Source organism: Barbatula barbatula (genome assembly GCF_947034865.1).
Source record: "Barbatula barbatula genome assembly, chromosome: 25".
NCBI classification, from domain to species: Eukaryota; Metazoa; Chordata; class Actinopteri; order Cypriniformes; family Nemacheilidae; genus Barbatula; species Barbatula barbatula.
In genome coordinates this window covers 3,079,959-3,094,956 of record NC_136788.1, presented here as the reverse complement: position 1 = coordinate 3,094,956, position 14,998 = coordinate 3,079,959, and the positions used below count along the sequence as shown (strand labels likewise).

The 14,998-nt window shown below is 38.1% G+C and overlaps 1 protein-coding gene across 2 annotated transcripts in view; it reads right to left on the bottom strand.

Annotated features, from left to right (window-relative positions):
• wwp2 (WW domain containing E3 ubiquitin protein ligase 2) overlaps positions 1–14,998 on the bottom strand; it is a 29,905-nt gene that overhangs the window by 11,637 nt on the left and 3,270 nt on the right. Inside the window, exons 5-10 of one of the 2 annotated variants that reach the window (XM_079449668.1) lie at positions 13,485–13,622; positions 8,444–8,525; positions 8,069–8,220; positions 7,121–7,316; positions 6,955–7,044; positions 5,752–5,926 (exon numbers count right to left, since the gene is read on the bottom strand). In XM_079449668.1, coding sequence (XP_079305794.1) covers positions 5,752–5,926; positions 6,955–7,044; positions 7,121–7,316; positions 8,069–8,220; positions 8,444–8,525; positions 13,485–13,622 — 833 coding nt within the window. Of the gene's footprint in view, positions 1–124; positions 333–5,751; positions 5,927–6,954; positions 7,045–7,120; positions 7,317–8,068; positions 8,221–8,443; positions 8,526–13,484; positions 13,623–14,998 lie in introns of those variants that run through there. The other variant, XM_079449669.1, reaches the window with a different exon arrangement.

Genomic DNA, 14,998 nt, shown 5'->3' with positions numbered 1-14,998 from the left:
CTGCACACCACAGCTCACAAAAACCTCCCATAACCTTCAAACCAACAACAGCAGGACTACACAACCCATAGCTGTTGATAAGCTTCTACCAACATCAATGATGCAGTCAAACCCCAAGATTTACCCCAAGTTTCCGAAAGGTGTCAAACCAAACGAATCCCAGAGTCTGCCTGCTGCTCCTGGATCAGAGACTGGCAGAGGTGCTCAAATGCCTCACCAGTGACATCCAAATACTACATGCTTGCAATGGGCAAAAGGACACACGCACACAGTATTCCAATGATCTCACTGGCTGCTGGAAGGCCCCGCCCTGTCCCTATCCACCCCCTCCCGACCGCACCCAACTCTCTGGGCTTTTCTAGCGAAGCTGTGAAAGTACGCGGGGAGGCGCGATGTCTGAGCAGACTGAAGCGAACATTCATGACCACTCCAGACGGCCCAACACCCGCCCACCAGACAAAAGCACCTTTATTCAGCCGCTGCCGTTTACTCTGCACGCACACATGTGAGTCTGCCGCTTGGAAATCTCTTTTATTTTGTCCACCAAAAACATCCACCCAGCGCGTTTATATCTATTAAATGCCTTCTCTGTGGCAATATATGTTAATTCATATAACAAATGAGGTACACAGTTCTTTAAAGTATTACAACTACAAAAAGTAATACAATTTCTAAAGAGTAAATAAAAGTGTTTTACTGTTGATTTCTACAATACCAGCCTTCAGCATAAGGTCAAGTAGCCATGATTTGCTCATAGAATCAATGTTTTTCACATATACACAAATAAATGTTAATTGTAAACTAACTAACTAATTGTACAAAACTTGAAGAATTCAGTTGTGATTCAGACCAGAAATGAAAGTTTCTTTTTTTTTAGTTACCAAAAAGTACAAGACAAGAGAGCATGCTGCAAACTTACTACGATTTGGGTTATTTTAGAGGTTTTAGTTTCTGTTTAGGATTGTCTCTTACAAAAGTTTTTGATGATAATTTATTTTGAAAAAAAAAGAGAAAACATAATAGTGAATGTAAATTCTAAATTACATTTGCACGTCTGCAATATCTTCGCCTCTCATCTGCCATTGGTCACAAACACAGAGTCCCACCCAAACTATGCAATACTATCGCAATTATTGTTGTATATTAAGCTGATCAGGATACAATTAGTGTATGAATATCAGCAGAGTTGAAACTTCAGAGGAATCGGTCTCATGGTTCTTTCACTGATACAGTATCTCTGTACTTTACACCGGAAAAAGAACAAACATATATCATGTTGCAAAATATGAATTATGTAAAAAAAGAAAATTGTTTCAGGTTTAAATCTTTAAAATCATATGCCTCTAGTTTGAGAAAAGCACAAAGAATTCAATTGAAGAATAATTTCTAAAATGTTCTTCCATATTTCCTACAGGCCTTTACCCTGTCATTACATTCATGTCCCAAACTATAGAAGTTCCTACAATTGCAGCCAAGAGCTCTGACTAAGCAAAAGCTTAACTGGCATCACACACTGGCTTTTCCGCTAGCATTTACTCCTTTTTCCAACAGTTCATATATCAGTTATACTTGTGGATCAGGCGTATACCATATAGCGTATATCTATATATAAACCCCATGGCCTATGTTCGACTAAAGTTGGTCAGAAATGTAGGAGGCATAATAAACGGGTATGTGCTCATTTTTGTGTGTCTCTATGCCCCACCCTCAACAGTTTTTATGACTAAAAAAGGTAGAAAAAAAAATGAAAGAAATCATGACATCATCTTCACTCGCTCTACAAGGCCACAATACCCAAAACCAGCCTCAGATAAACAGAGATGGAAAAAACTGGGTCAGACAAAGAGCAATAACATGAACAACAAGACCCAAAAGCAAGTAACAAGAGGGTAATGGCTGCTCAAATAGGAAACGCTTCATAACCATACCACTGAATTTCCATTTTTCTTTATCTAAGGGTACAGCTGGTATAATAAAATCAACCTAATGTTCTTAAACTTGTTTTTATTGTTTCCGTAGAGAATTTTAAGGAGTCTTTGTGCAGTGTTTTGCCATAAAATAGCCGCAGATTAGAAATGAAGGCTGTCTCAAATATGGACAACTTTTAGACAGAAATGGTCACAATCACCGTTTAACTCCTCCTATTGGTGAAGTGATCATGCGTCGTGTAATCGGGTGAGACATATTGCAGTTTACACCCGCAAGAAAAATGCATATCTGTGGTCATAATATCTGCGAGAAAATTTAATTGCAGGGTCATTCTTACTCTTCTCACTCTTTGTTGCCATCCCAGTTTGTAATTGCTACTGCAGGTGATGTGCAGAGGTATTTTCTTTATGGCAGTTGTGATTCAGCACTGCTCAACTGCGCGGATGAGTCTGATGTTTTGAGTCGTGATCTGTGACAGTGCACCGGTGAGAACCTTCACTGAACATCAGTAGTGCATAATATACACAGATAACATGGCTGATGATATAACACGTAACAAATAAGTACACAAATAGACCCAAATTGCGCAAATGGAGGCAGTGTCGAAGCAAAGTTTGATATTTCGGGTGCTGGGCCATTTCCATATCTGCAGTTTTGGCCGGGAGTCTCCAGTTTTGTTATCTCTCATGGAAACTCCTGTAATGCGAACCGGACAGAAGATCCCCGAACACGGGTCTTAAATTCTGACATGAACAGTCATAAATCATTTACATCATACAACTATATATACTATATGCAAAGCCTTGCCATCATATCCGGGATATAAGTCTGTAAATTTGAGTAAAATCACAGCACTTATCTGTGCAAATTCGCACCACATGAAATACAGATGTGGGGAGGTAATTTCAATATCACACGAGGTCCCCAGATAATACTAATCCCGTGCGAATAAGTAATTGGGATCACTTTCAGATACATTTTTCCAGCAAATGAATGACAAAACACACAGTCAAACAGTCCCTTGAGGATTTCTAAAGTTTAGCTATTGATAATTGCGACAAAGGTTTTATGTCTGAATTAAAGTAGCAGGGTGGTCAGTTATTTAAAGCGACCACACGCGGTTTTTATTCAGTCAGTTCGACGCTTTAGTATTCATCCAATCATGTCTGTTGACGCTGCAAATATGCAAAAAAGAATGTTAACCCAGGGTTTAGTGATGTACAGTGTGAAACATCAGGTTATGAATACCCAGGGTTATCTCTTAACCCCTGGTAAACTATAAGCAGCAATAAACAGAATTCTGTTTACCTTGGGTTAAGCATTTCAAGTGTGAAAAGCCCTTGAGATTAATGTCATGAGCAAATAAGACAGTATCTTTATTTTTGGGAAACTAATCTGTTTTTTTTCTTCTTGAAATAAAAAAAACAACTTAATTTTACATGTTTGTGAGCATGAAACTCAGTATGCACACGGAATAAAAACAAGAGTGAGTGTGTTTTATTTTCGCTGCAGGCCGGAAACAGTGGTTAATGATACGTGCATCTCTCAGGAGTTCCTAATGAGCTGTAATTACCACACAAAAAGCTCAGTGTGCTGTGTGTTTGTATGACGCAAACGGCAGGCCAGAGACTGGTTTTCATTCTCTCTGCTCCATCGTGTAATGTTGGAATCAGGTGTCACATTTGAGACTCATGTGAGAATGAAAGCTTCTCTTCAGTGAGAACCGACCCTTTTACCCTCCAAACTTAATTTGGGTTTCTCATGTTAGCCATAAATCAACTTATTTATAAAAAAAATTATTATAAACGGAAAAGTAATATATTTGTATCACATAAATAGAACACACTTTAGATTAAAAAGAATAACCTGTCTTTAATGCTTGTTAATACACGGCACTCCGGAATACTTGGTCTGATTTTCCCAAATAACAACCGCTCAAATCTAGTAACACATGGTAACCCGGATGAACCCTGCAGATCATTTTGACAGGCACAGTTTAATATTACACAAAAATGAAATATGTCTTTTAATAACATATTATATTTACAAATGATTCAACCAAATTGTGTCCGAAAACCAAATGTAAACAGCTTTTCCTCGTGGCATGTCTGCATTCGTTTAATCATTCAAATTAGCTAATAAAATGTATCAAATCAATATTTCAATGTTTGTTTGTTTAAATTCTAAACACATTCCAAAACAACCACCGGTTGACCAAAGTGCTGTACATTGCAAATAAAAAAGAAACAAAGCACATAAAAGCACATTCTTACATTAGAATAATAATTTAAGAAATAATTCTAAAAAGTTAAGGATTAAAGCACAATTAAGTAGTAAAATAGGAGCAAGACATCAGAATATTAGCAGGTCGCAAATTTATCCAATAAATGTGACTTCAACAGGGATTTAAAAATAGACAAAGAAGATGCTATACGGATCTCAATTGGGGGTTGTTCCATAAAGTTGGGCTGTTATCCCGAAAATTATCCTTTTCAGAATGATACAAGACACTCTGCATCACTACCCTCCCCGATTACACTGTCATTCTGCAATTATGCTGCTGCCTGTACACCATCCTTTGCATACTATATCCTTCATTTGTTTTAATAGTTTGTCTTTTTGATATTCTTTTAATGCATTGCTTATGCTTGTACAGCACTTTAGCAAACACTTGTTGTTTCTAAAAAGTGCTTAAATAAAGTTTGACTTGACTTGATTTAGCAGCTACATTAAAAAAACTAAAGAATTTCACATTTATGCCTTAATACATGCATGAGTAACAAATGCTCATAGTGAGCAGCCTAAATTGACCGTGGCAAGCAACCAAAAACTACTTAAACAGTAACCATAACAATGCCCTTAAAATTACATTTCATGCAATGTGTAATGCTGCGGTGTGTGAATGTAAGCAATCGGTCAAGTTGTAAAGCCAAAAGGGAACAAATAACAAAGTTATTGGCTTGGGAAAAAAGGAGTTGGCTCTGAATCAAGCAAACGAGTCGTCTGTTGTTCTAATTTCAGTCAGATTTGCGTCACTTGGCAATGCCTGCCTACGTTCAGTTTGCGACACTGCGATGCTGTACGCGATAGACCAATCACATCATACTAAACCAGCTGACCAATCAGATAAAAGTAGGCTGACTGAAAGGAGGGGATATGACAAAAGAATCGTCAAATGAATCATTTGAGAGTCAGTCAAGAAGTAAGGTACAAATAACGGTCTATTATTAGAATATGAAAGTGTTTCTACACCTTGTTTGTACGTAAATGTATTGTTAGAGGCTCCATAAACCAAAGAAGGACCTTAAAAGTCACAAATATTTTTATATTTAAGGTGTTGGAACTATGAAGAAGCCAAAAGTGACTTCTTTGGTGTGCCTCAGGAGTACAACCTACCTCTCTGGTTATCAGCACCTTATGTCACGTTAAATGATTGGTGTAGATTTGGTGTGTCAGGACTGTACACAGAGACATATTTTGCACCTGCTATGGACTCCATTTTCCAAAAATTTTAATTGCCTGGTGGGTTTGACCCAATACGGCCCTGTACAAACCGATCTGCGTATGACTACTGCGAGACAAATGTGAGCGTAGACTGCTTGGTATGCTTTCCACATCTCTCTTGGGGTAGTTTGACGTCATATGCTAATCAGTCTGTGCAGCAGGAAGGTAGAAACAGCCTTAAAGTGGCCAGCCCCAAGCTGTAGAAAGATGTCAGGAGAATCCTTTTCAGGATCCATTTCATTGCTGTTGAACTCACTTCAGTTACTCTGAACCCGCCTCCGAGAACTACAAAATTACTATTTTAGATGCTGTATTTACCTGGTAGAGGTATCTTTGGTTGAACTGCTGCATGGCACCCTGGAGTTGACTGCGCTGAGACTGCCATTGCTCGTAGTTGCGCACAGACTCTGCTGTGGGTCGCTGCCATGTGGTGGTTCTGGTGTTGTGATCCACATAATAGAACCTACCCCGCTGGTCCACACGCTTTTCCCAACTACAACACAGACGACAGCGTTATTTTCTTAAATCCACTTTGATTCAACCAACCCAAGTGTGTGCATGCATGCAAACATACCAAGCTAAACCTCTGATGTTCAAACATTTCTCAATGCCAATATCCTTGAGCTACTGCTGTATCATCCGTACTCAACTTTTAATTGAATTCTGAAGTAAGTCGAGTAAAAAGCAGCTTAAACAACTTAAGACAATCTGTGCTTTTCAGGCAAGCAGCTACTTTATGAGAAATGCATACAACTACAGTATAACAAGTTTGAAAGCATCTTCAACTAAAGAGGTTCGCTTTGGTGACAGCTACATGATGTACACCTGGTTCTGAAAACAACAAGCAAATGAACATAACTCTGATTTCATACAGCCTTGAGTCTACGCCAAAACACCCTCAACCACCCACAGAATTTTGTAGATTCAACACCTGACAGTTTCAACTTCAAATTCGACACTTCTAAGACAAGAAATATTCACAATAAATAGTGAAGCTAATCTCATGCATTTTTAAAAATCCTTTCTGTAGACATCAGATTCTAAATGTACACATTCATGCCATGAAACACAACATGGCCTTCCTAAAAACTCTCACAGAGAAGCTAGACGTCCTAACAATCACTATATGCTGTGACAAGATGCGAGGAAAAGAACAGGCTGAAGTGTGTAAGATTTCTGATGTTCTCTAATCCTATGTTAAAATGCATAAAATGATTTGACAGAAAAGTATAAACACTGTAGATGAATAAAGTGTAGTTTGAGCATCCAAGCTCAGGTAAGTCACAGCTTAAACAATGATGTGATTCGATGAGGGACCAATTATTTGATGCACATAAAGAGAGTGTTCAGGAAGCCCTTTCTTGAGTTCTGTGATCTGTAGACCACAGTGATCCAGAAATTACACACTTAACCTTTTAGATTGGAAGAATCAGCATGCAAATTGTTAAAAATAGACATTCACTTTCATTAACATGGTGTTCACATCAGGAGAAATTGTGTTAAAAAAGGTCAGACACACACCCTGGCGGGAGGGGTCTCTCCCATGTGGTCGTCTTTGTGTTATGATCCACGTAGTACACTCGTCCATGAGGCAGAACCCGCTGTTCCCAGCTGAAAGTAATGAAAAGCATTGAGCATACTGATAATGTTCAAGTACCCAGACCCATTGTTCAATCCCTTCACATACCCAGCAGGTAGAGCATCCGTGGCACACGTCTCTGTGGTAGTACTGGTTTGGTCAGTGATAGAGGGAGTCTCTGTTGCTGGTGGCAAAGCAAAACTGTCGGTCCCGTCAGTGGAGTTAGAGCTTAGCGTAGGCAAGGATGTAGCAGGATATGACACATGACTGCTATCTATCCCATTGGCTGATGTCTCTTCTTTAGCTGAGCACAGACCAACAGAAATGCAGCATTACCTATTTCTAAGTAAGCATATAACAACAACAAAAACTGTTGCACTAAAACATGCTGCCCCGATCTTCAACCAAAGGAACAGTTCAACCACAATCGTAAAATCTCAAAGAATTTTCAAACACTTTATTTAGTCTACAAGGTGGGCTTTACCAATAAATATAAACCAAACAGGGCAGTAATATACTGTTTATTGCGAACTTAGGCTGCCAGGTCAATTTTTGTTAACAGTTGAAACAAAACACCTCACACATCATTTTTATGATGCTTTGGTGAGGCCATGACTTTCTTTGTTCCTAATGCTTTGCTTCTCAAGTCACCATAAAGTAAAAACTGACAAATCTTATTTTATTATATAAACGTTTCAGTGTTTATTATAAATGATTTATCAGTGTGGGTCATTTCTTAATTCATGTGCCGTCATAATCTTTAATCAAAACCAGAAACTTCTCCTCCCCCTCCAAATTACATATTTTCTTTACGTGACGCATGTCCTGGCTATTGACTGTCCAATGGTCCGGCTTCCCATTTTTAACAATGCAATCAATCACAATTCGGAAGAAAACACCATAGCATGCCTACTTTAAGTGTTTTGGATCACTTTATGTAAAAAGACATGTAAACCTAACATGTTAAATACAAAAACACAATGACTATTACTGTTTAATAACATACCATAGCACTGAGAGTAAGTTATGATGTTTTTCAGTGTTTATGCATCTCACCAGCATTGCTTGAGCTGTTGTTGGCCATCTTTATGTCGATATGGGATGTGGTGTCTACAGGCTCTCTATTCAGTTCTCCATTAGTGAGAGAAACTCCCCTTAGGTCAGCAGGAGAACCCCCCCGAGAAGCCATGGAAGACTGACCTACTAATCTGAATACGTGCACACAGATTTGTTTTTACATATGAGGGAGCTGCTAACAGAAAACTCTTAAAAAGGATAGTAAAGGGTTATTATCAACACGTTGTTTGTGTTATGCTACTAAACACAACATGTCCCTTTCATTAATTTTTCACAAAATCAGCACAACACAAGTTGTGCTAAACACAAGTGTTTTAGAGTGAAGAGAAGGATTGAGGAGATGTATGTGCTGACCGTCCACGAGGGCTGCTGCTGCTGCTGGAGGTCTCCTCACTTTGAGCTCTTCGCAGACTAGACCGGCTTGATCGAACAATCTCTGTAAACATACAAAAAACACTGCATTACGGCCAGAAGAAAATACAAAACAGAACCATTATCTTTATTAATTAATATATACAGTAGTATACAAATAGTACATGTAGGCCCAGTTTCATAGACAAGGCATAGCTTAAGACAGGTCTGTGCCTTAGTTAAATTTGGATATTTAAGTTGCTTTTATTACAATGCCTTATATTAAAACATTACTGGTGTGCATCTTGTGAAAAACAATGGCAATTACATATTTAAAGGTATGTCAGGGCATCCAGTTAAGACAGCTCAAACTTTCATTTTAGTCTGGGACAAGTCTTGACCCTTGTCTGTGAAACCAGGCAATAAACATAGTTACAAATGTTGGGTATTACATATGAAACTGAACAAATAACATGCAACCTGGTCCAAACGTCTGCATAAAGTTTTGGATATAATGTTTAAACCCTACAAAATGTAGCTTCAAACAAAAAACAATCACAAGGATCCCCTTGCAGGAGTAATACAAATTCATAGCCGACTTGGTTGCGTTTAGATCATTAGGTCATTTTGAAAGTTGTCTGCCTTGATGAAAACACTGCCTTGGGCATGAATTGGGCACCCTTTAGTAGTACCCCCTTTTGACCCAAGTCTAAGCTTTGCCCACATTTAAAGGACACAAACCGTGTAGCATGTGTCTATTTCAGGACATTTTAAGCATACTAGGACTCCAAATATAGTAACAAGTATAAATAAATCTGCATATAGATGCAGAATATTGCTAAACTATTTTTTTTAACTATTTGATGCTTTACCTAAAATACACAAGATTCTCTTAAGTGAATGCGTGTTTTTACTCAGGTCTGCACTATACAAAGGGCTGCTTATGTAATGTATTTGCGTGTGTCAGAAAAACTGCCAAGGGAAAACATTAAACTAACAACAGCACCTTCAGAGTGAACAGAGAGCACAAACACAACTTACATTACACACACTCCAACCTTTATTCACTACTGAGGGTCAAACACAAACACACACTCCCATTCACACATCAGCTCATAAGCGTTCCCCTCTTTTACAGGTTTAAGAGTCCATCACAGAGCCAATTGTTCTGGCATGCCGTGAAGGGGACTTTTTTTCTACAGAACTGAACATTAACACCAAACAAGAGAATGTTTAAAGACCAAATCTGATAAGCATGAGGAACGTACACTGACTGAACAGACAATTAAACTTTACTTCACGGTAAACATTAACACAATAACAATATGCTCAATATTTTTGTAAAGGAATCGTTTTTCTGCAGCCCTAATTTTGACTAAATAGACAAACTTATTTTACCTAACCTTATAAACAACTCTATAACCTCTTCTATAGATATTTGAAAAGTCAATTATTGCTTATTCACGTGTTTTAGTGTCAATCTGTCATATGTTATCACACGGAGTCACACTGGTGTAAGTTACGTTTTTAAATTGGACAGTCATACAATTCACAATGCAATACTCACAACTCTTGAGTACTCTTAAAAGAGCTACTTTTAACTAGCGCTGTTAGAAATAAGACATGAACCGATGCAAAAAAAATTATATTAATACAGACAGGCAGGCAGCTTCTAGCTGTGCAGTGCGGAAAATCTCTGTCAGACATGGAACCAGAATTAAGGTCTAAGGTGCTTCAACATAAAAAAATACAGAAGATTCATGCCTTAAAGCACATTTGTCGATAATCTTCGTAAGATTTTAAATAAAATCGTAAATTAATTTATAGTTGAGGAAATGCGTCAGATCAGAGTGGCAGCTCTTAAAAGGGGCCACACCTTTATTAACTCCTGTCACTGATGTTAATCTAAAAGCACAAGAAAAGAGAATTCAATGTGTTTTGTAGCTTTAATCACATTTAATCTTCTGCACGTTATGTACAATTAAGCGGTAAAGACTGTACAGAGAATGAGAAATTTTAATTTCTGTATATTTCCCAACTGTTAGATAGGTAGGAAGGGCACATACAGTGAGGGAAATAATTACGTTTACATTTAGCAGACACTTTTATCCAAAGCGACTTACAGCGAGTTCAGGGAGCATGTCATACAGGAGCAATAATACAATAAGTGCTAATACCAAGTTACTAGTTTTAAAATTTTTTAGGAAGAATGTTCCACCAGGAAGGAGTTGTGAAGGGGGGTAAGCGGGAAAGCGATTTACTGCCCCTTTGAGAAGGCAATACAAGACGCCGCTCGTTTGCTGAACGCAGGGTTCTTGATGGGGTGCAAGAATGAAGTGAAAGTATGCCGGTGCAGATCCAGTGATAGTCCTGCATTAGTGACTTGAATCTGATACGGGCTTCAACCGATAGCCAGTGGAGAGAGATGAAAAGGGGTGTCACACGAGTCCTTTTGGGCTGCATTCTGAACCAGCTGGAGTGGTTTGATAGCTTTTGCAGGAAGACCAGCAAGGAGAGATTTGCAGTAGTCCAACTTTGAGATTACAAGAGCAAGACCAAATAGGTTTCAAATGATGTCTGGGGCAAGATTGTAGACCTGCACAAACCTTTGAATAGGCTACAGAAAGAAGCTTGGTTAGAAGGAGACAACTGTTGGTGCGATTATTTGGAAATAGAAGAAATACAAAAACAACTATCAATTGTCCTTGGTCTGGAGCTCCCTACAAGATTCAGAAAAGGCTTTGGAGGAAGTGCTGTGAGACCAAAATTGGCTCATTTTTTTGGAGGGAGAGAAACGCTGACTATGACCCCAAGAACAGCATCCCTAGAGAGAAGCAGTGTTGGAAACATTATGCTTTAGGGCTTTTTTGTCTGCTACGGGTACAGGATTACTGGACGGGCTCATGTACCGTAAAATCTTGGACAAGAACCTCCTCCCCTTAACTAGATCACTGAAGATGAGTCATGGATGTGCCTTTAACAAGACAAATACCCAAAACATATTGCCAAGACAACCAAAGAGTGGCTTAAGGAGAAGCACATTAAATGTCCTAGCCAGTCTCCAGACCAGAGTCCTATAGAAAATCTGTGAAGGAGGCTAAAACTCAGATTCGCTGAGCGACAGCCAAGAAACCTAAAAGAATCACAGAGGAGTGGACTCAAATGTATCCTGACACATGTGTAAACCTGGTGACCAACTATTAGAAATGTCTTACCTCTGTGCTTGACAACCAAGTACAAAGTTATGTTTTGCTTGGGTATCAAATACTTATTTCACTGACTGAAATGTACATCAATTTATAACCTTTATATAACATTTTACCCTGATTTTTTATATTCTGTCTCTATCAGTTAAAATAAAGCTACAAATAAAACTTATAGACCATTCATTTCTATGTAAGCAGGCAAACTTACAAAATCAGCAGGGGACCATATAATTATTTCCCCCACTGTAGATGAAATTATAAAGGTCTTGTAAAGAGCGTAAAGTTCACTTTGATAGCTCTCAATTATACTTCAATATGGAATGACTATAATTAATGTTAAAAAATATTTCATTGAGACATTGGTAGCAGTAGTGATATCAGTGTTAGAGATTTTCATTCATAACATGGTGGCATTAAAGAAATACACTGTATTTACATTGTTTCTACATTCATTTGGTTATTGTTGTGAAATGTGAAATTGTTAGGATCTTTGGTCGTGCTGCCTGCTCTTGGGAGTGTGAATAGACATGGCCATAAATGAATAAACCACACTTCAGTGGTTAATAAATGTCTTTGGAGGTAAAAGATAGGTTTGTGTAAAAAGCCTTGACATTTAATACATAAACACTGGCGGTAAGTAACATTTTACAAATGTACTACAACCCATCACGCTCTCTAAGATCTCAAAACGCAGGACTTTTGATAATACCTAGAATAACTAAATCCACCAAAGGGGGGGTCGAGCTTTCTCATACGTAACACCTAAACTCTGGAATAGCCTTCCTGATATTATTCGAGGATCAGACACACTCGCCCAATTTAATTCTAGATTAAAGACGCATCTCTTCAGCCAAGCATTCACTTAATGCAAAATATGCTAAATAAACCACCAGGAGACTGCTGACATTGGCTATTATTTACTAGGTCTTTTTAATAACAAGTTAAACTATTCATGTTCTGTGTTTTACCCTTTTTTGTGTTTTTCGTTTTTCCCCTGTAAAGCTGCTTTGGAACAATGCACATTGTGAAAAGCGCTATATAAATAAAATTGAATTGAATTGAACAAATGACATTACATACAACAAAAAACTGATGCAGATGACGTGCAATCACATTTTCATTTGTCACTGGCAAGCAAATTGTCCCTTACTAGTGATTTCATTAACTTTTTCAGAATAAATAACGCTTTAAATACTTCAGTATACTTCATCAAACAATTCAAATGTGCTTGGCTGAGAACTTCATTTATATACAATGTACGAAAATGCAAAATTATACTTCCACAGACTGGATTACACAAGAAAATGCTAACAAGATTTTATCAAAGCAAGTATTTGCCAAATTACATGGCATGAATAAGAAACTCACTGGAATAGTTTGGCCGAATGAATCAGTACAGTAAAATCTTGAAAGATACCCAATCTGACTTAGATAAAAGTAAAGGAACACACTAAACTTTATGTATTCAAATCTTAAAAATACAAAAACAATTTCTGTTAAAAGTTAGTTTAGGACCGTATCATAAATATTATTGCTTTTGATGGTCCAAATGAATCTAAAAGAGACAAGGTTTGTGAGTGGTCAGTAAACCCACTGACCATTTTGAAAGTGTCTGACAGCCCGGGGCCAAACAGTTTGAGAACACAGCTCTCCTGTGTGCTGGACCTCCTCTTTCCATCCCACCCCCTCTCACCACAACCTCCTCTATTTCTGCATTTAGATTAGGTGGAGTCGCAGCCAATGCGCTGCTTACTCATGAATGTGGATTTGTTCATGCTTACTGTGTTCTGCGTGTGCTTTCCATGAAGTGTTCATGTGTGTCTGTGAACAGAACTTACTGTCTGAGGCAGCACTGCCATTGGGCAAGGATCCCAGATCAACAACCAAGCCATCCAGACAGACGTTGAGCTCACCTCCTGCTACAACGGAGCCTTTGTTCTCTGTTTGTAGAACCAGACTGAGCTGAACATTCTCCACTGCCAGTCAAAGAGAGAGAGAGATCTGTAGAGCTTCATTCGTTTGCTAGCATATACATTTTTTATTTAACATTCACTCTTTACATTTTATTGACAAGAAGAATCAGACAGATAATTTGTTATGAAATACAGTCATTTGGTTTCTATTGTGTCTGGTTTATAGTTTGTGGTTCACATTGCAAGGAAATTAATCTGGAAGCGGTTAAGATCAACACTGCAGAGTTGCATGAATGCAGCGTGCAACCTTTCACTTAGGCAGTGTATGTAGCGCGGAGCTGAACAGTGATTATTACTATGAATGAGGAAAAGCGCTGTAAGTACCGCCTTGCCAATAAAAATAGTCAACCACCAGTGGTTAAATGTTTATGTTTCTCTGGGGGAGGGGCTATGTTGAGAAGCTTAAGACATGCACAGAAGCTAGACCAACCTGGAAATAAGTGCTTTAGCCCATTTGAGCAAAGAAACATTGTACATTTATGGTCCGTTGATGTCAGATTTAATATTTGGTGCAAAATATTGTTTTATTGTGATCTTTGCACACCCCCTTAATGACACCCCCTTTCAAATAGACACGATTTGGTATCAAACGACTGAAATAGCTGCCACTTAGAAGCAAAGGTTTAAGAAGTTCATGTTACGATCAATACAGATTATATAACTTGGATTTGTTATATTTACATTGTTGCTCATGTAGTTGAGAACATTGAGCTTAATCCGTTTCTTTGAAGGATATGAAGAAGGATATGAAGAGTTGAGTGACTGCCAGCATGATGTGATAGTGTTTACAGTACATTATGATGTCATAAACACAGGAAGTTTCAAACTGTCTTTGGTAAACTGCAGTTTTATAGAGAAAGTACTCCACAATGGTTTAAAAATTACGATTTTTAAGGTTTATTTTTTGAAGATCTGCCAAACCTCTAAGCTTAAGCGAAGCGCTCAAAATGTGAGCCCTCAAACAAAAGAATCTCCGTGTCAAAATGTGCGAAAGTAAAGACTGTTCTTTCACTGGTATTTTCTTGCACCTCATAAAAACAGTGCAAAACTTGTTAACATTGGCTGTAAGGCTGAGCCCTCTGAAGGCCACATTCAAAGACCAATTCGCTGTGGTGCAACGAAAGCTGTACCAATTAAAAGACTTCTTCAAATGCAGCCTCCAAATGTGTCCTCCGTTTTTTGTCAAACACAGTAACTTTGTCCCACATCAACCACGTTGGTAATAGTCTACAAATTAATCTGTTCAGAAGTAATTCATGCCAGATGATTGCTGTAAATAATAAAACCAGCGTCTGAAGACTACTTTAGTTATCCTACATTTGCTCTTTAAATTTCAGATGTTTCATTAATTCGAAAGTTTCATCTTAGCAGCAGCTGAC